Source organism: Seriola lalandi, unplaced genomic scaffold (genome assembly GCF_002814215.2).
Source record: "Seriola lalandi dorsalis isolate HSWRI2012SDOR001 ecotype SW California unplaced genomic scaffold, Sedor1 jcf7180002054921, whole genome shotgun sequence".
Lineage (NCBI taxonomy): Eukaryota > Metazoa > Chordata > Actinopteri > Carangiformes > Carangidae > Seriola > Seriola lalandi.
Genome location: NW_019525473.1, coordinates 1,481,059 through 1,507,197, shown reverse-complemented (window position 1 = coordinate 1,507,197; position 26,139 = coordinate 1,481,059). Strand labels below are relative to the sequence as shown.

The 26,139-nt window shown below is 41.5% G+C and overlaps 1 protein-coding gene across 2 annotated transcripts in view; it reads left to right on the top strand.

The window, feature by feature from the left end:
* glra3 (glycine receptor, alpha 3) overlaps nucleotides 1–26,139 on the top strand; it is a 61,001-nt gene that overhangs the window by 9,956 nt on the left and 24,906 nt on the right. For both annotated transcript variants that reach the window (XM_023431409.2, XM_023431408.2), the window contains exons 2-3: nucleotides 16,711–16,841; nucleotides 18,908–18,975. In XM_023431409.2, the coding sequence (XP_023287177.1) occupies nucleotides 16,711–16,841; nucleotides 18,908–18,975 (199 nt within the window). The remainder of the gene's footprint in view (nucleotides 1–16,710; nucleotides 16,842–18,907; nucleotides 18,976–26,139) is intronic.

Sequence of the window (26,139 nt, the reverse complement as noted above, 5' to 3'; positions counted from 1 at the left end):
AAAAAGGGAGTCCTAAAGGTTGGACTGACACACCCATTATTTTAAGACTATCTCCTAAATCCGCAGTTTAGGAGCTACTTTTAGCCGCAGATGCTCTGTGACTACAGGCCCTGATCATGTGATCATAGTTGACTGATCTATGTAAACTTGCCACCATAGGATTTCTGGTGTGATCACAGTGATGATGATGATGATGGAACAAGATCACATGACTCATTCACAGAGTCATTTCAGTTGATGGGTAAATGAGGATTAAAATGATTAGCTGTCCCTTGTTGCTGTGATCTCATCTCCTCTGTTTTGATGACAGACAGGAAGTGCTCGGCATTAGCCTTTTCAAAGTATAGCATTTTTCCAGTGGGTGTCCCTGAATATTTCCTCATACACTAGTGAAATGTCTTCAGTTTCACAATGACAATTTTATTTAAATTTGCTTTGACATGATGTTTTTCCTCCTTCAAACACCCTTCCTGATGAAGGATCACTCTGTGTACACATTGTGATATGTGATGAAGGTTTGTTTCAGCCTCAGGAGGATATCACAAAAAGCAGGACTCATGGTTCACATGAGGTCCGGAGGCTCCACGTTCTTTCATTTCATTTATTAGTGCAGGGGAATTAAAGCAGTACAAACATGTGAGCCAGCGGCCTCAAAGTCCCAGAGCGCTCAACTCTGTCAGCTCATACACTCTGTATTTATCTAACAGTTCAGAGCTGTTGGCTCTCTGTAATTCTACAATCCAGCAACAATGAGTGTGACAAGTACAAATACAAACAGATGAATAATCAGAAGTGCTGAGTCCAGATCCACTGTAGCATCAAACATCATATAACCCTCAGACACCGAGCTGCACAACCTGGGGATGACTCAGGTGTAACTCTAGCTGCAGTGAAGTTTATCCTGTTTATTATGGAACAACATGATTACCAATAATTATCTGTAAACCTTAATTAGCTTGTACACTGCTGGATGAATGTGGAGGTGTTTAATGTGATGCACACTGTGACCACAAATATAAGACCTACTTCCACAAGTCCACTCTCTGTCCTCACTTGGTCACACCTGTACAGTATGTGACTGTACGTTACTGTGTGTGACTGTACGTGAGTGTATGTGACTTATGGCTGCTCGATTATGGCAACAATAATAATCACAATTATTTTGATCAATATTTAGATCACGATTATTCAACACAATTTGTCATTGACTTTGGAAAAAAACATATATATATATATATATATATATATATATATATATAATATTAAAAAATGTATTTCAAAACCAAAAAGTGTCTCTATGTAGTTATTTTCGTTATACACAAAATAAGTAAAAGATATGAGTGTGGGATACCACCCCCCACCCCTTCCCCACCAATGACCTGAAACTGAATTTCTAAACGACAGTTCAGATGATGCTCTGTCCATTTCAGATTGAATTAAAGAACACACCCAGAACAATCAGCTGGATAAAGGTCAGTTTTCATCATTAACCCATTTTAATATAATGTAGTTAACCCTGTTAACTCTGGCTCCAGGCTGTGAATACAAAACACACTTGACGCAACGACGGATGAGCTACGAGATAGTTGGTCAACAACTCTACATTTCACAGTCTGTATGTGACGGACGTTCACTGGATGCGTCCAGAGGTCGCTCGTGTTTCTGTCCTTAAATGAAAAAGTGCTGCATGGTGCTCCAAGGTGTGTGACAGCGCTGCCCTGCCCCTCACACACAGAGTCAGAAAGAGATGCAGATGAACTTCTGCGTAGGGAACAGTGAACATGCATCATAGACAAATGTCTGTCACAATAATAGTTTTCTCTCAGTTATCTTGTTTTTATTATCGCTGGAGGCCAAAATCTAATTGTAATCGAAAATAACATTTGATTAATTGCCCGGACCTAATGTGACTATACGTGACTGTATGTGAGTGTATGTTACTGTGTGGTACTGTATATGACTGTATGTGAGTGTATGTGACTATGTGAGTGTATGTGACTGTATGTAAGTGTATGTCAATGTATGTGAATGTATGTTACTGTATGTGACTGTATGTTATTGTATGTGAGTATATGTGACTGTGACTGTATGTATGTGACTGTGACTGTATGTGTGTATGTTACTGTATGTGACTATTTGAGTGTATGTCAGTGTGTGTGAGTTTATGTGACTTAATGTTACTGTATATGAGTGTATTTGAGTGTTTGTGAGGGTATGTGAATTTATGTGAGTGTGAGTGTATGTGATTCTATGTGACTGTATGTGTGTATGTTACTGTATGTGACTGTATTTGAGTGTATGTCAGTGTGTGTGACTGTATTTGACTGTTTGTGAGTTTATGTGACTTAATGTTACTGTATATAAGTGTATGTGAGTGTTTGTGAGGGTATGTGACTTTACTTACTGTATATGAGTGTATATAACTGTATGTTAGTGTATGACTAAAGATGGGACTGTATGTGAGTGTTTGTGACTGTATGTGACTGTATGTGAGAAGATGTGACTTTATATGACTATGTGAGTGTTTGTGGTTTATGTGAGTGTATATTATTGTATGATAATGTATATGAGTGTTTGTGACTGTATGTGACTGTATGTGAGTGAGTGTATGTGAACGTGTGACAATGTTACTGTATGTGATTTTATGTGAGTTTATATGACTGTATGTGACTGTATATGATTCTGTGTGACTTTATGTGTGTGTTACTGTATGTGACTGTATTTGAGTGTATGCGAGTGTATGGTACTGCATGTGACTGTATGTCATTGTATATGATTCTATGTGACTGTATGTGTGTATGTCAGTGTGTGTGACTGTATTTGAGTGTATGTGAGTTTATGTGACTGTGTGTGTGTGTGTTTATGTGAGTGTGAGTGTTTGTGTGTGTATGTGCATGTATGTGAGTGTATGTGATTATATGTGACTATGTGAGTATATGTGAGTGTATGTGAGTGTTTGTGAGTGTGAGTGTTTGTGAGTATATGTGACTGCATGTGCATGTATGTGAATATATGGATGATGGTGGTTATAAAATTAGGATTCTTGCAGCAGCAGAGCCGCATCTCTGCCATCCAACATCAATTTACTGTGAAGCTAGCTATGCGGTAACATTAGCATTACATTCGTCAGTCAGATGAATGTAAAGCTGTACCTGTGTATGGAGACATTAGTGATATTAGATGTTACAGTGAAAGTACATTAACTGTAGAGATTGTTCTTCGTAAATGTTGTGCATTTCAAACACGTGAAAGAAATCAAACCTTGGAACATTACATTTAGTCTGCCATGTGTGGAACACCAGTTTTCAAAGCTGAATTGTTCCTTGATAAAATAATAAAACCTCAATCAGATATAAAATTACAGTTGTAGTGAATGGATGGATGGCAAAGTATAGAAATGAAAAAGAAACACACTGAAAAACATTGTTCCTTTCTGACAATGACAGTGACATTAATCACAGTTACCTAGCAACAACGTTTCACTCACTTCGCAAACTACTTCCAAAACTTTCCCAGTCAGAATAGTACGGCCGTCCGCCAGCATTAATAGTCCCCCTGGCAACCGGGACCAATACTATAGACGGATCACTGCTCACTTCAGTTGTGGAATAATTTGCATTCGTGGTATGGACAGGGGTCGAGTTAACCCAGTATCTTCTGTCATTGACTGAATGATGGAAAAATCTGAAGGCCGAGGATCATGTTGACAGATTCAAGCAGAGTGTTGACAGCTGGTTATGGGAAGAGGGCCGTGGAGCCCACTACACAGAGGGGTGCAGCTGAAAGGGCGCATGCTGTGGGATTTCCTCCAGGTGAAGCAAGTGCTTTTCAAGACAGAGAAATCCCCCATCCAGAGTCCTTTCGACCTCATATCACTTCCCTGAGAGAAATGTTCCCCAACATCAAAACTATGACTGAAGTGGTGCTGATAATTCAAGTGTCTAGTGTGGCAGCAGTGTGTGAGTTCAGCCTTCAGAACAGAATTAAAACAGGCATGAGAAGTGGTCTGTCTGAGACAAAGATGCAAACCTAATAACAGTCACCTCTGCAGCGTTCTGTCTTGATGCACCCAGTTTAAATCCATGAAGGAAGGTCCCAGTTCAGGCTACAACAGGGTAATTGAGTTCAGTTTCATTTCATGTCAATAGTTTGTTCATATCCTAAGTGTAATAGTCTAATTCAGTAAAATTGCATTGCTCATTAAAAATAATTCACCTGGTTCATGTGGTGTTTACACGATCACTGTCTGTGTTCAATCAATGTACAATCCAAAGCTGTTTTTGAAAATTAAATGTTATTAAATAGGATATGTCTCATTATCATTAAAAATGTAAATGAAAGTGACGGTAATATGTTTGCGACCCTGTTAAAATGACGGACAACAAGAAAGTCTAACTCAACCTCTAGTTATGGCTTTGGTATTTGTGTTGACCGGTCTGAGCCACCATACATTAACATAAATACATATTTAACCTCCTAGGACCTGGCGTCCACATATGTGGACCTCACATTTTGGGTTCTCTAGACCACAATACTAACTTTTCCTCAACAAGGGCCTGGTGACCACATATGAGGATATTATACTGCCACTCAGTAATCGAAATTTAAAACTAATGTCCCCATATGTGGACATCATTTTTCTCAGGTCCCAATCAGCCTAAATAGCAAAGAGAAATTAAAAATGCACACCATGCAAGAGTTCGGGTCTTAAGAGGTTAAATTACTGACACCTGCTGTGTTGTGTGTGTGTGTGTGTGTTCACAAGGAGAATCAGTGAATCAGTGCTTGTTGCTGCTGTTGTAGCAATAAACTCTACAAAAATAAGGAAACAAACCACACGTCGTGTTTGTGTGTGTGTGCGTGCCTCTGTTGTAACGATGCATGTCACACTTGTTACTGCTGAGGGAAACATTTGGCTGAAACCACAGTTAAGTGCTGCTCTGCCCAGTGCTGTGTTTGTGAGGAGGGGGGGGGGGGGGGGGGGGGGGGGGGTTGTTTCCTCACTAAATGAACATTTGGCTGAAGGCAGTAGTTGACCCCGTCCCTGTCACAGCACTGGGCTGTCCTAGGCTGTAATGCCAGAAATACCCCAGGGGTAGCTGGGAAATGTAGTTTGTTATGTACGTGTTAATCCAGCAGCTAATTAGTCTGAACAAGTACTAGAGCTGTAAATAGACTGGAGAGGCTCCACGGCAACACAAGAGTCCTCATCACAACCCAAGATGAGAAACTCAATAAGTGTGACTTTAAGTGAGGATGAGACAGGAGTGATGCTGAGGTCAGAGGTAACAGAAGTCCATCCACACGCGTGTTGAAGCAATTCTCTGCACAAAATGAAATGAATCACATGGCAGTTCATATGCATCTCAGTGTGTGTTTGTGTGTGTGTGTGTGTGTGTGTGTTCTCTATGAGAAGGTGATCAGCTGTTTGTAGTTGCGTAGGCGAGTCCTCCTGTTTGCATGTTTGAGATGCCCCAGGAGAACCCCCACCCACTGTGCTGCATTATGTGCTGATACATTATGGATTTGTGAATGTGCTCGTGCTTGAGGTAACAGTCGCCTGCAGCGGATGATCACATCTTCCAAATGTGGAGCAGTGGCTGGAGACCGTGGTCGTGTCAGTGCACCAGCTGATGACTGTTTCCTCTCTGTGTTGTCAGAGGAGCTGAAACAACGAGCCGCTGTGTCTGAGTGAAGCAGAGCACACACATGCATCCATATTTCAGTGTGGAGACGCATCGTCCACAGTAGATGTAGATCAGCAGCCCTCATACAGAAGACAGTCTGTCAGTGGCCCCTTTCCTCCTCCTCCATCAGTATTTCTGTCCCCTCTCCTCCTCCATCAGTGTCTCTGAGTGTCTCCTCATGTGCAGTCGGGTTGTGTCGGTTGAACCAAGCGGCAACCTCTAAGGTTGAAAAAAAAAAGGCCAACACGGAAGTAGCAAAAACTGCATTTCTTCAAATGGCTGCTTGAGGCTGGCTCCAACAGTGAGTCAGTCCCTATAGAGTCCCTGTTAAAAAGTCCAACAGCAGAAATAAACATGTTTATAACCTGGTACAAAAAATGGTTTTGGTCTCTATAGCTATTTTCCTCCTTCATGACAACTGTACTGGGGTGGAATTTTTACATAACTCATCTGTTTACATCTATTAAGGCTTAAAGTTATGGAGAATTGAGGGCATGCCATTTTGAGTGACAGGTGAGTTAATACCTGCAACACGCCGGCATGCACTGAAATCTCGGCTCGACACGCACCCCTCCTCTTTGCCCAAGTTTTGGATTAGCCGGAGCGTTTGGTGGAGTCTGGTACTGGCAGCATTGCAACGACGGAATGACTACGCAGGACTACGTCCATTTTTATTTACAGTCTATGTATACATGTAATGAAAGTAGTTTATTTGCTGTAATTGAGGCGAGGCTCAGTGTGTTGGAAGCACTCCTCCTCTTCCTTGCAGTTGCCAAGCAGCAATGAAACCAGAGCAGCTCGGTGGACTGCCCGTAACAAGAGGTGTAGCCCTATGCCCCCGGTCAGCATCCATACATGGTCCAGACCTGAACCAGGTTTATACCCAGGCTGGTTGAATGCCATTGGACTGTTGAACAGTTGAGACTGTTTACAGCTTATTGCTCATCAAAGATGATCAAGGTGATTCATTTTAATTGACAGAGTAACGTGTCAGTAAAATGATATATTCATATTCATATTATATATTAAAGAGCACAGAGAAGGTGAAGGTATATTTATTAAACAGAATCCTGCACAAGTTTATCAGCAATCACTGGTCGTTGGACATGTGGTCCAAAACCAGAACACTGACATTACCTCCCTTCATCATAAACACTACAGCACTAACTGATGTCTGCAGACAGTGTGTAATTCCACAGTGATTTTAGTGCCATGCTCTGATTCATGAGAAGAGCATGAAATAGTTTCATCAGAGTCGTTTGATATAGATGATGAAAACGTTTATCAGCCTAAAATCTAAAGATGCAGAGAAAAGTTCAGTGCAAGCAGGTGATGGGGGTTTTGTGGACACACCAACTTTTTAAAATTCTCTTTAATGTCAGTTGACTTTCTGAAAGCCCCGAATACATTTCACTCAGACTCTACAATAATGGATCCCCGGTCATTTTCCTGTTCTTAGCTGAGAGTATGTTGCATGCTTGTTGCCATGCTGATAGAGATAGGGTGTTATGTAATCATAGGGATAAACCAAGGTCTCCCAGGCACACTCGGTATGGCCAGATGCAAAAGGCCTCTTCTCTCTGTCTCTTCGTGTCGGCTTCATGGGGATGTTTTGTTGCATAATCAGAGAGCTAGTTATAAATAATTCTGTCAGCACTTCAAACCTCTCCCAGACAGGGCTGGGCTTTTTAGCATCTTAGCTGCAGAGAGCAGGTGATATGTTGTTTCTGTGTTCAGATGAGTGCTGATGCTGATCCTTAATCTGGGCCTGTTGTTACTGTGTTTCAACAAATCATTTTTGCATCTGCAGCAACAGAACCTGAACGTCCACATCCAGCATCACAGTATCTTTCATTATTTATGAGCTAGAATCCTATTTTTATACATGTTAAATAAATGTGGCATTATCGTCACGTCATTATCATGTATTTGTGTCTCTTTGTTTTGACTGTGATTATACCTAGAGCTGAATGATCAGATGTTGTGAGACAAGTCACGATCTTAAAACAAATTTTATTTTGAAAAATATAAAGATGATGATGATGTGATGTTGGCTGGGGTCTGTACCAAACAAGCTTGTCTGGATTTGCAGGCCGGGGCATCTCTAGCACCACGATGCTTCATTTATAAAGGTTTGTTGTTGTGACATATTTTACAGCTGCTTTGATTTGGATGTTGTACTTGACCACATTGTGATTTCAATAATACTTTGATTTAGGCTTATATTTGATAATATCAAAAACCATGATATTTTCAGCAATATGCAATATTTTTCATGATATTAGGAAAAAAAATATTTCTCTTGCTATATTATAAAGAAAGCCCCTGAAACATAACCCCTGCTAACGTTACAGACACAAACCATTTTTCGTTGCGATCAACATCTCACCTGTGTGGAAGCTACCAGGTGTTATTTTGCACCAATGTGGACAATTTTGGTAAAATTTGACTGAAGTTGCTTCATCCTGACTGCACAGTGCGGGACATACTGTACATATAAGTGTTCGGCAGCGCGGTCAATAACAGGGTTACTGCAAAAGACATTCTCTCTCCGTGGAGCTGTCACTGCTAGCAAGACCCGTTAGCGGTGCCAGGCTAGCTGTAGCCGGTGTGCTGTTGTTATCACCCCTTGTTGTCTTTGTTTGTTTAGTGAATCCAATAGGGAGCTCATGTCCTTTTCAGGGGAGCCGTGCTCCCCTTTGCTCCCCTGTGATTCGAACCATGCTTCACCGTCACCACCATAAACTTCAACTTGTAGTTCGATTTAGCTCTGACCTCTTGTACAAAAGCCTTTACTCTGACACAGTTAGTAACAGTTTGTATAAACACAACGAGGCAGTAAAGGTGGACTGGTGAGTAAATCCGTTTTCATGTTCAACGTGACGATGTTTAACGTCCCAGACAAGCTCTGTAGTCTCTGTAGTAGATGTACTCTGATGTTCAGAGTCATTGTCCTGTAGCATCAGCAGCTTCTCCTGACCTTCAGCAGGTGGACACACACGCAGACATGATCCTGGAAGAGACCTGGATAAACTTGATGATGTGGAGCTGGTCCAGGTCCAGAGACCCAGATTGTGATGCTCCCTCCACCCGGCTCCACCTGTGAGAGGATGTTTTCCTGTGAAGCATGAGGAGACCTGTTCACAGCAGCTCTAAACCACACCTCCATCTGGTTTCACTGACTGACTCCAGGTCTGATAACTCCTGACTCCAGCTAGCTTCTGTTCATGTCATTAGTCTGTTGCAGCTACACTGTGGATGTTTGAATCAGAACAACACAGTGATTGTTGTGTTAGTGTGTTAGTTAAACAGATTGTGTTCGTTCATTGTTATAACTCGGATGAAGATCTGATCAGATGTTAGACACATTCATAAATAAATGAAGGTAAATCTAAAGGTCACTGACCTCTGTTACAGTGGTCACAGATCAGACTCACTCTTCCTCTGGGCTGTAACAACATAACCACAGTCCCCCAGTGATGTGACTCCTACCACAGGGTTGAGCTCATCACTGCCATCACCACACTTTCTGTTGGTTCAAAGTTACAAGATTGAATGTGGTGTGTGATCTGAAATATTAACACAATAACCACTGTTCAGTTATCATCACTGTCTGTCTCACACACACACACACACACACACACAAACACACACACACACACACACTGGGACTGGGAAACTGATCCAGGACCTGTAAAGAAATCTTTAAAGATTTTTTGATGGCAGGATTTCTTCTGGTGTGTGTGTGTGTGTGTGTGTGTGTGTGTGTGTGTGTGTGTGTGTGTGTGTTTTATTTCCAGAATCAGTGGCAATACCCAGCCCTAGTCTAAACTACAACTCATGTACCACACCATGGTTCATGTCACTCACACAACAGCCACAACAGACATAGATACACATACACAAAATGCTGTTGGCGTGTGTTATTTCCACACACCAATGAGACTGTGGTGAATGAACAGGTGTGGGAGGAGTATCATCAGGTGTGTCTGATTTGAGATGTCTAATTGTCTCCCTCTCTCCACCTGCCTCCTTGTCTCTCTCCTCATTTTGCAGTCATGGGGGGGGGGGGCTAGAGAAAACACACACAGCTCAGAGTCATGAGCACCTCAAATGACAGACACACACTTGTGGTGTAAGAACAGGAAGAGAAAGACTGAACCAGTGAAGAAGAAGAAACTTCACACAGTAGCTGAGCTTGAGTCACCAAACACACACTCACTGATGTGACCGTGTTGATCTGTTCTGTGATGACATGATGATAAATTGTAAATGTGCTTTCATCAGATCTGATCCAAAATGATTATTTTGTTTACAAACAGGGTGAGAAGAATCCGAAGTCCCAGACCCACAATGTCACAAAGTGCTGTCCTGTTCCTCTTTATACCATTTTGAGCCCTCGCAGCCTCTGGCACTCAGTCATGTGAGGGTTCAGGGCTTAGGCCTTAGGGGGGACATTGGGATTGGCCCCAGCAAATCTGCAGAAATTCCCTGTAGGTGTTATGAGGATGAGACAAACAACCTGAGGACGTCAGACCCGCAGCCTCCGTGTTTCATGCAGAGCCAAAGAAACAGAACGAGCTGCGAGAGTGTCTTTAACCTGAACTGTGCTGTACGTTCTTCACCACCAGTGATCAGACTCAGTCTTGTCACTTGTGTGCTGCACATCAGCTGTGGTTTACTCTGCAAATGACTGAAGTGAACAAATATTGTGTTGACTAGTCCACTTAGAGATAGAGATGCACTGATGGATCAGCTGTGATCGGTGACCGGCCGATCAGTCTCAGATATCGTCACATTTACACTCTGTGGTGATCACCCAAATATGGGGAAATGAATATGTTTTTGTTGTGTGTGGTTTGGTGTGTTTCACTCACCTACACATCCCACCAGTCCTGCAGCCAGTCAAATGGCCTTGATTTTCCGGCTCTCAGTCCAGCCCTGTGATGTTCCTTTCAGATTGTGACACAAAATCTGTATCAGAGGTTCATTCATTCATTCCTTCATTTGGGTTAAGTCTGCGTTCGTCGCTGCAGTGCGTGTCAGATTCCTCTGGACCTGGAGGAGGAGCCTCGGTCTTCTTTTCCTGGAGGATCTGACAATTATCAAGATGCCGGCTGGTTATTAATCACTGTGTAACTGAGTGATTGTTATTTAATTTCTGACTGCGACTACAGGGGTTTCATTGATTTTCATTTGAAAGTGTACTAAATTGACTGAACTTCCTTGTTTGAGTTTTGTTTATTGGATACCGGGAAAACCCATAGAGGATTATTTTTTTGTTCCACTGGATTGAACTGAACTGAACTGAACTGATAACCAGGAAAACCTGAGGTGGATTTTTTGTTATTTAATTTGAGCTGGACATTTGGAAAGTGACTGAGAGAGGAGGAACTTTGAGGTTTCTCACTTCATTTACTGTTTTTCCTCAGTATAATCTTTGACAGTCTTTGCTGAGCTGTTGAGTGCAATGGAGTCAAGTATTGAACTATTAGCACTTTGTGTGTTGGGTAAAAATAACCAGGGGTCGTGTGACTAGGGCTGGGTTGAAATTGATTCTCCAATTAAAATCGATCTTCATTTAAATAATCCGATATTGATTCATAAAACCCGAGAACGATCTTTTAATAAACGTCTTTTACACTCTCTCAACATCTGCAATTTGGGGAATTTACACAGCGTTTAGACAGAAACATGACAGAGTCAGTTTGTTACACTGGGACAGCTTGTGCTGCAGGAAGTGAAAGTTAGCTTAGCTAGATTTTCATAGCCTAGCCTGTTAGCATCAGCAGACCTCTGCCTGCACTGCAGTCGCTCCTCTGAATGGATGTTTCCAAGCGGCTTCATTTGCTCGACACAAGTCAGTAAATGTATGTAAACGTGCCACCGTAGGAACAACCTTTGAAACGAGCCCCAATTTAATTGTACTTGTGAACCATAGGTGCGCTCCGGTACGTAAACAAACAGCACTACACCTCTGCACATGAGAGACAACAACATGAGGTCCCAGTGAGGTCACTGGCAAGTCTAAAGATGTCTAAAGATGTGGGGCTGCATTTCAGATTTAAAAACTATGCAGACAGTGAAGAGCTGGACAAAAGCAAAGCAATATGTGAAAAGTGAAGAAGAAGCTGTGTGTGCTTGTTCATACAGTGTAGCTGGTGCACTGGGGTAGTTAACAACACACATTACACCTATTATTTCCTGAGATGCCTGTCTAAACTCAAGTTAAACAGAAAATTTGCATTAATGTAACAGCTTTGGGTCGATTCCTGATGTAAGCATGAATGTTTTTAATATTGCACCAGGTTAGAGGAACACTTTACAGCATCATCAGAGAATCTCATTCATATCCAAGAAAAACTGATGTTGTAACTGAAATATCTCTGACTGAATCAATGTCGAATCGAATCGATGGCAGGATTTCTTCTGGTGATGCGGATGACCAGTCGTGTGTGTGTGTGTGTGTGTGTGTGTGTGTGTGTGTGTGTTTTATTTCCAGAATCAGTGGCAATACCCAGCCCTAGTCTAAACTACAACTCATGTACCACACCATGGTTCATGTCACACACACAACAGCCACAACAGACGTAACAAGGAACAACCACGTATGAAACATATAGATCGAACTTAACTAGAAACTTTGACACCATCACCCTGATAAACATGACCAGTTACAAGAAGCCAAAGACAAAGTAGCTAAAACTAGAGCCACTGTTTTGTTCTGAACATACAGTTGAATTATCCATTAAAGAAAAGTGACAAAGTGTTTGTGCAGCTGTCAGTTTGGTTCAGACAAAGAAGATAAGAATCAGTTTATTTCTAATTAGAAACCACTGGTTCATTTGTTATTAGTGACGTTCTAAAGAGGCATCAGGATGTTGCTGTTGGCAGTAATGACAGCAGCAGCAGATTAAAGCTACATTAGATATATGCAGATCTCCACTTTAAAGGGCCTTTGTGTGACAGGGGCAGTAGTGGCAGATTAAACACTCATCCATTATTGATAAGCTGTGGATGTTATGCTGTGTCTCTGTACATCGCTCCCTATTTTTCTCCCATGTTTTAAAAGAGCAGAGTATAGAGGACAGAGGGGGCAGGAAGAGGAGGGACAGAAGAGATTGCAGGAGAGCAGAAGAAGAGATGGGGGGGAGTTAGCACTGCAGCAGCCTAAGCAGCTTAGCAGCTGATTTAAGATGCTCTGAGCTGACAACTCTGCAAGAGTGTGACTGTTAACTGAAGCATTCAGAGACAGAGGCTGATCCAGGTGGAGGTGGAGAAAAGCGGCAGCATGGTGAGACAGACAGATTCAGTAATGAGACTGTACTTTGTGATGTGTGGCCATGAGCAGCAGCACCAGGAAACAGTGACTGAAGACGTGGCGCTGGCTGATGGCGGTGTGTTGTCCACTGATATTATAAACTTCATCACAGTAACATCTTTGTTTCCGAGACTGTCTCACCTTTAACCTGTCTGCCACAGTGACAGGCCTAACACACAGAGAGGGAGGAGTCACCAAAATGACTGGGACTCTAATAAATGTAATGTATAATTTAACGTTGTCATGAATATTTCATCTGCTACACTGGCAGAGGAGATGAAGCAGAAGCTCCAGCAGCACCTGAATCCACCACCAGGTATAAACACTGTTATGTCACTGAGATAAACAGACAGACACACGCACACAGACACATCATGTTGAGCATGACTCACACACTCCGCACAGACTGTTAGCAGACAGAGTGTGTGTCCGCTCCGTTCCCGCTGGTGTGTTTCTGTGTCAGCGCTCTCAGGCCGAGGGCAGAATGAGGGGCTGTATCAGTCCCAGGCTGCACGGCGCTGCAGTCAGACATGACAGTGACAGCACTACACATATTTTCTCCCTGAGACTCAAACACATGTGTGTCTTCATTCTAGGGTCAGAGGTCACAGGACAGATATGAAATATTTCCTCTGATGTTGTGATTGATATAAACCGACTGACTCCTGGGAACTCAAGTCTAAATAAGTTTATTATAACAATGTATTGTATATAACATATACGTATCTGCATGTTGTTGCCTGTTGTTGGGTGTTGTTACATGTTGCACTCATGTTATTGCATGTTATGCATGTTGTTGCCTGTTGTTGTGCACAAGTTGTTGCATTTAGTTGACTGTTGTTGTTGCACTCACTTTGGTGCATGTTGCTGTGCTCACATTGTTGCCTGTTGTTGTTGCACTCATGTTGTCTGTTGTTGCATGTTATTGTCGCCTGTTGTTGCGCACACGTTGTTGCATGTAGTTCACTGTTGTTGTTGCATGTTGCTGCACTCATATTGTAGCATGTTGTAGCCTGAGGCGCTCACATTATTGCCTGTTGTTGTTGCACTCATGTTGTTGTCTGTTGTTGCGCTCACATTGTTGCCTGTTGTTGTTGCACTCATGTTGTTGTCTGTTGTTGCGCTCACATTGTTGCCTGTTTTTGTCGCCTGTTGTCGCCTGTTGTTGCATGTTGCGTTCACGTTGTTGCATTTAGGTGCCTGTTGTTGTTGCATGTTGTTGCACTCATGTTGCTGCACGTTGCTGCACTCACATTGTTGCATGTTGTTGTGCTTACGTTGCTGTCTGTTGTTGCCCGTTTTGGCCTGTTGTTGCACTCACATTGTTGCATGTCGCTGTGTTCATGTTGTTGCATGTTGTTGTGCTTACGTTCTTGTCTGTCGTTGCCCATTTTGGCCTGTTGCTGCACTCACATTGTTGCATGTTGTTTGGCTGACATTTTTGCGCTCTGCTCGACTCTTGGCTCCTCGTCACTGAGTTCCCTGCTCTCTGTCGTTCCTTATCTCCCACAGCTCATTGGAAATGAATGAGAGCTGGTCTCTTTGTGTCTTGCTGTCACTGTCAGCATGAGTGTGTGTTCTGAAGAGGTTAACTGAGTGATCAGACCCATGGTAAACACACTGCCTCTGTGTCTGAGGCCACTTCCTACTGGGCTAAATGTGGCTAATTCCATCTGCCAGATTAAAGGTTGATGATCCTGAAAATACATTTAGATGTTGATTTAGGATGTGGTCGTGTGTGTGTGTGTGTGTGTGTGTGTGTGTGTGTGTGTCTCTGTGTTCAGCAGTATGACCCTTGCTGTGAGCTGGTTGGTTATTTTTGGAAATGTTCCCTCTTGTCCCAGCTGACAAACACACAAACACAGTGTAGTTTCAGGATCATCAAGCTTTACCTTGGCATTTAGAAGCTCCTTTCCATTCTCCCCAGCAGACACGCACGCACGCGCACACACACACACACACATACATACACACACCTCAACCATCACAGGTAAATGCCTGACCCCAACCCAGACCTAAACCTGAGTCCAACCTGAACCATAAAACCAGGCCGGAACCCTCAAACACCATGTGAAGAACATGTCCTCACTCTGTAAGGTCTATAACTCAAACTGTTTCCCGTACAACACAAGTTAATAATAATGATAATAATAATAATAATAATAATAATAATAATTAATAATACATTTTATTTATTGGCGCCTTACAACATCAATCAAATACACAGTAGCAACAACAGTGTCCAAATCATACAATTCAAACTAAGTTAGAGTAAATATTATTTCATTGCATAAAATAAATATGATTATTGTATAGAACACTAGTGCTGGAGTCAAACACAGTAGATAAGTTCTCCTAAGGCTCTTAACCCCAGAGTGGTCAGATGGGCAGGAGGTACAGTGACGTTGAGGATGGGATAGAATATTAAAAGTTGTAATTTGTCCTTGTATCTCCGGGTGAGTCCTTAAAATTAGTAAATTAAGGTGTGAAATCACCTGCTGCTGTTTCAGCCTAGTTCCAGTGGAAAGACCCGCTCTGACTGTATCTTCCACCATCGATGATGTCGCCCTCAGTGGAATCATGGTTTCAGGAAACACCTGTATGTTAGCGACGTAGTTACAATGGTTCATACCATGATTTTAAGGAAATACTTGCCTGGCAACTGATTCGATAAACATGTAAAGAGGATTTAAAGAACAGGAAAGACTACATTCCTACTCAGGCTGTACAGTTATTTACACACTCTGATATTTTCTAATTTTTCATATTGTATCACAGTATGGGCTCAAGCACCACTGTCTATAGCCCCTCACATCCTTATACAAAAAATACTGGACAAAAAGCCTGTCTGGTGGCATCACTGTCACATACTGGAAACATACAACCATCTGCATGAATTTCCCCCAGGGGATAAATAAAGTATCTATCTATCTACCTAACTAGCTAGCTACAGAAATGCAACAACAGTTTGTCCCCAGAGTCTCTCTCCAGATACATTCACAGGCAGTGCAGTAACAGAGGAACTGTGGTGAATTGCAACAGCAAAATACCAGAAATGTAGACAATCAGCTTTCGCCATAAAGAGCTGTGAACACATGACCAGCTGAAATCAATATCGATATAAATTATTTTACAACAAAGGTTCAGTGCTGATAAAAGCAAACCAGAGCTGTACTCATTTATAGGAAATTGTATCTATTGTTAATTGCTTATGTTTGACTGTTTATCTGCTTGTTGTGAAGTTGTTGTCTCTTTTTAGACTGAACATTTGTATTTTTTTAGCTAATTGTAGGCTGTTATAGTTGTGTGTTTGTTTTGTTTTATGTTGTTGTTTGAATCATGGGAATATGTTCTATGATGATTTCTGGCTGTTTGAACCCTGACATATGTTTGAAGTGTTTGAGATCAGATTGATGATTCAGATTCACATGCGATCAGTAGATATGACAGAAAACAAAGGAGCATGTTTCTACCATCAGCTGATCGTGAAGCAGCTCAGTGCAGCACTGTTATAACATAGGTGACTGTTACTGAGCTCAGATCAGCAGGTGGATCCACAGCGTGTTGGTCAGTGTTGTCCCAGGTGTTTGAATAGAAACCATCAGAGCTGCCAAACCCAGTCAAGACCTCAGTCAGCACACATACACCCTGCTGAGAACATGTCACAAATCACTCATGTCATCTGTTGTGTCTCTGTGATAGTGTGGGTCAGTGTAAGGAGGTGGACAGTGCTGCGAGGACACGGCAAGCCCCGATGTCTCCCTCTGACTTCCTGGACAAACTCATGGGGAGGACATCAGGGTATGACGCCAGGATAAGACCCAACTTCAAAGGTATGTGTCATGCTGTGTGTGTGTGTGTGTGTGTGCGTGTGTGCGTGCGTGCGTGCGTGCGTGCGTGCGTGCGTGCGTGCGTGTGTGCGGATGCTGGTATAACAGTTAGATGATGCTGTAGTTTCATTTGAGCGGCAGCTCCAGGCTGATAAACAGCCCTTCACAATAAAGTACCTTCACAGTAAAACACATTGAATGTGAATTGAGAACATGAAAACTGAACTTTTACACTAGTGTGTATTATACAGGTTTTGAGAAACCCAAATACCCTTCATGGACTACATATAAAAAAAGGACAAATTTCCCTCCATAACAATAATTCTTTTGATGAATTATTTCAGAAGAGTGTTTGAATAAATGACCAAAGAACCTTTTCTTGTATTAATTCAAATGTATTGAAGTTATTTCAGTATGAACAGGAGAAACCACTCTACTGTCTGACAGGTCAACAAGACAAGGCTGCTTCCTGAATTTCTTGTCAAAACAATACAACAATAAAATACACAACAACATAACAATATAAACCTAAATACAGAACAAATGTGTGCCTGATTTTACAGCTTGTTGTTATCTGCTAGCTTAATATCTTAACTTCCTGAATTTCCCCTAGGGGATAAATAAAGTATATATCTATCTATCTAATACCTGATCAACCCAGTACAACACCATATCAGTCTAATGATACTTTAATTACAGAAATAGTATTATTAAGTAAAGAAACACAAGTTTTATTTCAGTTTTAATTCATGGTTTCATGTATAAATCCCTCTGAACGTCTGTGTATCTGCAGCAGTGAAACCAGAACCAACAGATAGCAGAGATCTGTCAGACCTCAGAGCTTGTTGCTGAGACAGAGACAGGTCTGCAATAAAGTTCACTTCCTCCTGATCTGTCAGAATGTTTTTCATAAAATTGATCCAATATGTATTTCAGTAACTGTGAGGCTAAAGAATCATAATCTGTGATCAGGTTCACTTCTCCTGTTGGGGTGAATAGACTCAGACCTGCAGACAGAGTACAGGAAGGAAACTACTGCTCACTGCTGCAGATTAAACTGTGACAAAGACATAGACAGAGGCCTGATCAATGTTGGCAGCTCGGTCTTGGATCAGATGTGGTCCAGCAGGTTTGGTGTGGACCTGGTCAGGACCACCACAGTGACTGCACAGTGCTGACTGTGAAACATGGAGGTGGAGTGAGCTGATATGAGATGTTGCAGGTTTCAAACATTTATTTTTTGAATGAATTGGCTCCATTCTTCTTGGACTCAATGTGTGATTACTTGACCATTGTGTGATATTGAACACTGTAAATTAAAGCTGTTGATAGACCTCTTCTCTATTGTTCTAACATATGAACTCAGCTGCAGCTGATCAGTGCTTTCATTAGCTCAGACTCTTCTTAGCGCAGTCCAACCTGTGGGCTTTAATAAAACCTGGTCACATGGAGTCGTTCCTTTTAACAGCAGAGGTCCAGGACTACTTTTTTCTTTCTCTCTGAGATCCTGCTCCTGTGTTTTAGTCACACTTTAAGCAGCGTTAACAAAAAGTGACCACCGCAACCACAAGTTCTGCACGTTGTAATGGATCTTACAGGTTAATAAATGGTATCTTCTTGTAACTGTGCTGTGCTGTAGTTTGTGTTCACTATGTTAATTAAAAAGGTTTCATTCAGTAAATCATTTTTGAAAATACATTGGTGGCACAGTGCAAAGCCTGTTTACATGACATCCTTGTAAAAAATTCTGAATTCTACATCACTGAAAATATTTTTACTTTAAGAAAATATATTTAATGACGGTGCCTTCATTGGTGACTCAAAAGAGCCTTCATTAGTTAATTAAAGGAGCCTTTGTTAGTGAATAAAAGGAGCTTTCATTGGTGAATTAAAGTAGCCTTCATTAGTGACTTAAATGAGCCTTCATTAGTGACTTAAAGAGAGGGCAGAGAGTTCACGACCTCAAAGAGTCAAGCTTCCATATACTCCAGTGACTCAGTGTTTCTTCTAAGCATATATATTTATATTTCTATCGTATTACATCCGATCATTGTGTCTGTCCTCTACAGGTCCACCAGTCAATGTTTCCTGTAACATCTTCATCAACAGCTTTGGCTCCATTGCTGAAACCACCATGGTGAGTAAATAAGATTCACATTGAATAAGTCTAAAGTCACAGACAATGTTTATAACAAATTTACATGAACTTAAGATAGAAACTTGATTTATGAAACATGCAACAGGCTGTGTACCCTATAAACACCATGAATGCTCCTGTGTCTGGAGGTTCTGATTGATTTTTGGGTTAGGGTCAGGTTTCTTCTGACCTTGGTTGGGGTAAGAGATTAAGATGTGATTATGATATTGATATCATGATGGAGAGATTGATTGGTCGGGATGACTAGAAGTTCTAGAAGACTTAGAGAAGTTTAGTTGAAGGTGGCATTCTTTCATCCATGTGGATATGTCAGAGAGACTATAGCTATAGCTGGGTGTTGTCTGCATAGCGGTGATACGAGAAGCCATGTTACTAACTGGACCTAAGGAGGTGGTGTATATTGCAAAGAGGAGGGGCCCAAGAACCGATCCTTGGGGCACTTCAGTTGGGAGGGGATGGGATAAGAACTTTGTCCTTGTCATGACACTGGAGGAGAGACCAGTGAAAGAGGACTACTTAAAGAATAGGACTTAAGGTCTTTGAATAGTCAGTCTTTGAGCAACAAGAGGAACCCTGAACTTCTCCTGACGCTCCATGTGTTAACTGACCTCTCCCACTCTTTTAAACACTTTTAAAATGTAATATCCCACTCATTTCTCACATCTTAAGTAAAAAGCTCTCTGTAATCACTAGTTCTGCCTAACAATAACATTAACACACGCACACACACACACACACACACACACACACACACACACACACACACACACACACACACACACAGCAAAGGCTTAGGCAATATCCAAAATTTAATAACTTGAAACAGTCCAGCCAAAATAATACACAAAAAAAAAAATACTATCGCAGGTTTTTTATAATATATAATTATATTATTGTACACACACACGCACACACACACACACACACACACACACACATACACACACACAGCTGTTTCAACAGTTTGGCAACTCGTACATGTCACAGGAGCTGAGAGTCGAGTAAAAGGATGATATGAAGTATTTTCCATTTTGGCGTGACAAAATAAATCTCTCTTTGTCATAATAGGGGGGTTAGCAGAAGAGGTAACCTGAGAATATATAAAATGCCTTATCTACAGGTATCAAAAAAAATGTTGCTTGGGAATATTAAACATGTTCTGGAGTTGCTGGAAGGACAGTGAAGCATTATCTTTAAATAAGTCACCAAGTACATGGATCCCTTTGTCCTGCCAAGAGAACACAGATGAGTTTGTACCTGCAGGAAAATCCGGATTCTGGACAACAGGAGACAGTGATGACTTTATGCCTTTCTTTCCAAGGTATTTAGTCATGTCATGCCAGACTCTGATACTATTATATAAAATAGGGTTATGCCTTACTTCTGAGTTTATCTTTTTTGCATTGCAAGTAACCAGACTCGATAGGGAATGTGGGGCACAAGCCAAGGAGTCAATACAAGTCTCTCTCTTAAGATACATATGTAATGAATGAAAGAATGAAGAAATGGCGTGCATGACAAGCCCAGTTGTAGAATACCAATTTAGGCACAGAAAGACCACCCATGTCTATAGGTAATTGTAATGCTCTGAGTCTCTGTCTAGGTTTTTTGCCATGCCAAATAAATGTAGAAAATTTCTTTTCTAAATCCCGGTTGATTTTCCTAGGTAGGTGCAGAGGAAGCATCTGCAAGGGATATACTGTAGATGCGGGGGAGGATATTCATCTTAATGAGACTAATTCGGCCAATTAGGGAGAGTGGTGGGTTATGCCATTGTTCTAGGTCTTTTTTCACTGATGCACAAATCCGGACAAAATTAAATTTTTATGGATCCTTCAAATCTGGCAGTGCTTTTATTCCCAGATGTAAATCCAGAGGTTGACCATTTAAAGGGAAAATTCTCCGAAACATCCGCTTTAGTCAATATTCCTAATGGCATGGCTTCAGATTTACTAAAATTGATTCTGTAACCAGAGATGACACTAAACTCCCTGAAAATTGTTAGAATAGCAGGAATTGATAGCTTAGGTCATGATAAGAACAAAAGCATATCATCAGCATACAGGGCGATTTTATGTCTCCTATCACTATATCCCTAAAATCAGTGTGTAGCCAAATATTTTCAGCTAACGGTTCTAAGGCTAAAGCAAAGAGGAGTGGGCTAAGTTGGGCACCTGTGGTGGACATGTCTTGCCACAGGAAAGTGTTCAGAGCGTCATCTATTAGTAATGACAGTAGCTGTAGTCCCATTCGACTCTATTAAAGGCCTTCTCAGTGTCAAGTGAGACAGCCAGTGCCTTCCGTGTGTTCTGAGTAGAAAACTGTATAATGTTCAAAAGCCTTCTCACATTGCTGGTTGAGTAGCGGCCATGAACGAAGCCTGTCTGGTCTAAATTTATAAGAGTTGGCAACAGATTCTCTAGCCCCCCAGGGAGGAGTTTTAAGAGCAGCTTGCTGTCAACTGAAATTAGACTGATAGGTCTATAGGAACCACACATATCTGCAGGTTTACCTTACTTCAAGATGGCTAATATATTTGCAAGGTTTGAAATAGGAGGAAGACAACCCCTACTAAACAAATCCGAATACATGTCCGTCAAGGGGCCGACTAGGACCTTGCTGAGCTTTTTGTAAATTTCAGGGCCATCTGGCCTCGGAGCTTTGCCTGCCCTGAGAGTACGGCTGACATCTGAGACTTCATCCCTACTAATTAGTTTGCATAAAAATTGTTTTTGCTCATCAGACAGAGATGGAAACTTAATTTTATCAAGAAATTTTGCCCTGGCCTCAGCAGAGGATGTGCACTCTGAGCTATAGAGGTCTACAAAGAATAATGTCATTATTTTATTTATGTCACAGCAGTTCATCATTTCAGCTTCCAGGGTTTCTAGTTCTGAAGCTTCTCTGCTCAGCACAGTTGTACAGAGTGGTTATCTGAGTGACTGTTGCCTTTCTGTCAGCTCCAACCAGTCTGTCCATTCTCCTCTGACCTCTGACCTCTCAACACAACACAGAGCAGCTGCTCTATGTTTGGCTGATTGGATAACTGCAGGTGTACAGGTGTTCCTAATAAAGTGAGTGTTGCGTGTAACATTACTAGTAGTATCATGTGTAATTAATTGCAGTTGTGTACTGAGGTAGTGTCAGAATGATTAGTAATATTAATGAGCAGTTAACAAGGTTTATTTAGGATAATGTCTCATTAACACCTACAGAGACCACATGATTAACGGAAGGCAGAGAAGCTGGAAATGGTCAGCTGACAGGAAGTGACAGTGACAAGCAGAGACACTGACAGAGGGAGGCAGACAAGATCAGAGGAGACAGACAGGCAGGCAGGAACAGCAGATGTGCAGTGAAGACATTTAGTGAGTCTGACAGCAAATACTTTAAAGTGACATGAAGTCAGTCCAGGCTGCACACACACACACACACACACACTCACACACAAACACACAGATGGTTTCATGGTATGTTGTAGTGATCTTTTATAAAATATTTATAAAAGTTTCCACGATTACTAAAAATGTCTCAAACTGTCAGAGTGACATAGATTTGGTCCGACTGTCGCTCACAGTACAAACATTTTATCACTGTTGTTAACCTTAGAGTCTCAGCCTGTCCTCCAGGGGGGACGAGAGCTGCAGAGCTGTGAGCAGACCCCCGGTCAGGGGCCAACCACAGGCCAAACAGGATGCACCTCCAACATCCTGGAGAAGGAGAAGAAGCAGTGATTCAGCCAGGTCGATGAACTCAGTCATCACAGCAGTGATGTGGGTCACTGCATTGTTGTTGTGTTTTTATATGCGATGTATACTCAGTAATTCTCCAGGTAATTAAATAATGTATCTGGATTTGTCAGTGTTGTAAAGAGCATATATCATATCACAGCTGAACATTCTGTGACTGGTTCAGTCCTGCAGTCTTCCTGTCCACAGGAACAAACCTCCACCAGCTTTTCACTGGGTCAGATCCAGTGGTAGTTATAACCAGTATAAACTGGTTGAACCATTGACTGACTGACTGATAGAACTAGTTAGAGGTGGGCAAAAAAATCGATTCACATTAGAATCGCTTTTCTTTCTCTACAGATTCAAAATCCATTCATAAATTCCAAAAAATTGATTCATATTTTTCAGTCTTGTAACACGGCTGCTTTATATTTTTTTCTGACATGAGTTTAGCTTGCCAGTCTTATAGATGGCGCCCTGTTGGTTTGTGCCCAGATACTCCTCCTTGGAGCAGGAGGAAAGTGCAGTGAGAGAATCAACCTGCTCCGTCTTCAGTGAAGGGAGTGTTTGGGCACATTTCAGATTTTATAACCTTGAGGGGAAGAAGCAGCTCGATGTTATCTGCAGCTTTATTTACATTTTTAAGAGCTTGAAGATTCGATCATCATTGAAGTGTATGTCATGTAGAGAGCTAATAAATGTAAATGAAATGGTCAAAGTTGTCATGTTGAAATTTAAGGTGTATTGATTCATTTCCAAATGTCAATCATGCATTGAATAACACACAAGAAAACAATTCACATTAAAAGATGCCGGTAGCTGCCGGCAGCCTCTGGGTTGCTCATTGAATTAAATGGTTAATTAGCAAAGATGAAAAGACATCCTTTCATTCATCATTCACTCTACTGCTTGTGCTGCTGGAAATGAGAGCAGGCGTAGCTAGTATAAGACCCTGCAAAGAAGTGTTCTTTCTTACTCGTTAAATCACCTAAATTTGTCCACAATTCCGTAATGAACTGAAGATATATTCACAACTTCTCATCGTATAGGCCTAATATGAAATATGTCTAACGTTGTAATTTATGCTGTTACTTTCCCCTCAGCCATATAATAAGGAGGCAACATCAGTTTATTGCAGAGAGCATATATGGAAAGGATTTATGCACGATGTTGAGACAGTGGTATTAATAGCATCACTGTGAAGGTTTCGTTTGGTGTCCGACTTACTTTGATGTGTTCAATAGTTAAAAAGGCCTTACAATGTATTGTTGTGTTAAAATGATGATTGAACAAGTTTGTGATGCTTCACTGAGCCTCGACACCAGCACTTCTGTGGTGTGTAATTAGCAGAGCTGTGATCAGTCAGGCTTCTCTAAAGATGGATGATTCAAGTGACAACGTCTAAGTGCTCTCTGCACCACTGGGAGTTCTTCGCCATTTATATATCTGTGTGTGTGCATTTGCCTGCCAAGCAAAGAACTGACATGAGAAATGACAGAATGTAAAATATTGCTTTCATTTGACTTTTATTATTTACAGACACACATGCATTTTTCATGTGTGTGTGTCATCTTTACTTGCATTCTGAGTGTTTGGTTGTAGTTTTTGAGGGTGCCTGTGGTTATCAACGTTCATGTAACCACAGGGGCCATAAACCGCACATTAGAAGTCAAAGAAGCTTGTACTGACTTTAAACTGTATTATAATATAATACAGTTTCTATTTTCATTGGCCTAAAAAGACCATGAAAAACAAAAACAGGCCAGAGACTGTAAATAAAGATGGATGTAGCCTCTGTGATGTCACCAACTGGTTTCTGAAGAGTGTTTTTGAAGTGAGCTGCATATGCATCTCCATTTTGGCAGTGTATGACTCCGCCCCTAACTCCCAGCTAATCCATAAATGGACAAAGAGGTGGGGCGTATGCCGGTTTGTGGCAAGCATCCACTCACCCACATGTCACTCAAAGAGGCCACGCCCTCAATTCTCCATAACTTCAAACCAGGGGTCACCAAAAAAGTTCATCAAAGACTAAATAAGTAATTGATTAATAGAAATTAAACAGGACTTTTCTGTGTTACTGTTCACATGTGTTGCTGTGGACACAGTCACATATATGTAACTGATTCACTGAACTGCTTTTACTGTTGCTACTGTTATTTTTTTGAATCACACATAGTATGTCTGCTATTGCAGAGGTCTGTCAAGCAAGCAACAGAACTGCCATGACAGAGAGCTATTGTAGCACCAGGTGCTGTGTATTGACCTGTAGGTTCTTTGTGACTTGATATGTAGTTTAGATGATGGTGACAGGCTACTGAAGACATTTAAAGCTGCTCAGTAAACAGCTAATTGACATGTCCTGGTCCTTTTTTAAACTGAGAGTAAGGTGTAAAGTGAGGGGTTTGAACAATGAAGACAGAGGGTCAGAGGAATGTGGGAGTTTATACTGAGAGAGAGTCAAAGAGAGACACGACATACAGGGGCCATATGTCACAGTGGGATTAAAACCCCTCTCTCTTCTCACCATCTGTCTTTTCATCTCTCCTTTCCTGTTTAACACACAACTCAGTCCTACTGGTCTACTGCCAACACAGCTTACACACATTATGAACAGATAAGCTGAATTGTTGCTGTCAGTATGGTGACTACTACTACTACTACTACTACTAATGATGATGATGTTATCAGCTTTTCCTCGGTTGCTATAATACAGCTGCAGTGAATGACCTGCTGCCTCCAGGTGGTGATCAGTCAGTGATCTTCTATCCCTCTGTCCTGTCTTAAAGCTACAGAACATAAGTTCTAGAGATCAAGTTCGCTCCAGCATGAGTCTCTGCTCCTCCTACCTCTCCCTCCCCCCTGCTCCGTTAGGCTCCGCCCAGCCCTTCACCTACTCATCTAATGCAGGAATCAGGCGCTTGTTAGCCCGTGAGCTCCCGCCTCTGACTCTCTGATTGGTCAGAAACTTTACAGGGGCGTATCTCTTCACATGGAGATGTGTCATGAGCATATTTCAACAAAAAAAATTTAAATACTGCAGCTTGAATATGATGCATTCTGTGGTTTTTCTAATCCACAGTCTAAGCTGTTTACACAGTGAAATTCTTAAATAAATGTAACTCTTCTTCTATCAGCCAATCAGAAGAGAGGAGGCTCTGCCCCTCTCTTCTTATTGGCTGACTGTTTTCTGAGTGATCCAATAAAAATATAGCAGATTTCAGGTTAACACTCAGAAAAACCACATCCTGCTAGGTCTTCTGCTTTGTTTTACCCAGAGACTGTATAAAGGTTTTACTGTTACGTCACTGAAAGAGGAGAAAAACAGAGGAGGAGGGATTCAGAGTTAATTTTTGAATGCCCAGTGACACACACACACACACACACACACACACACACACACACACACACA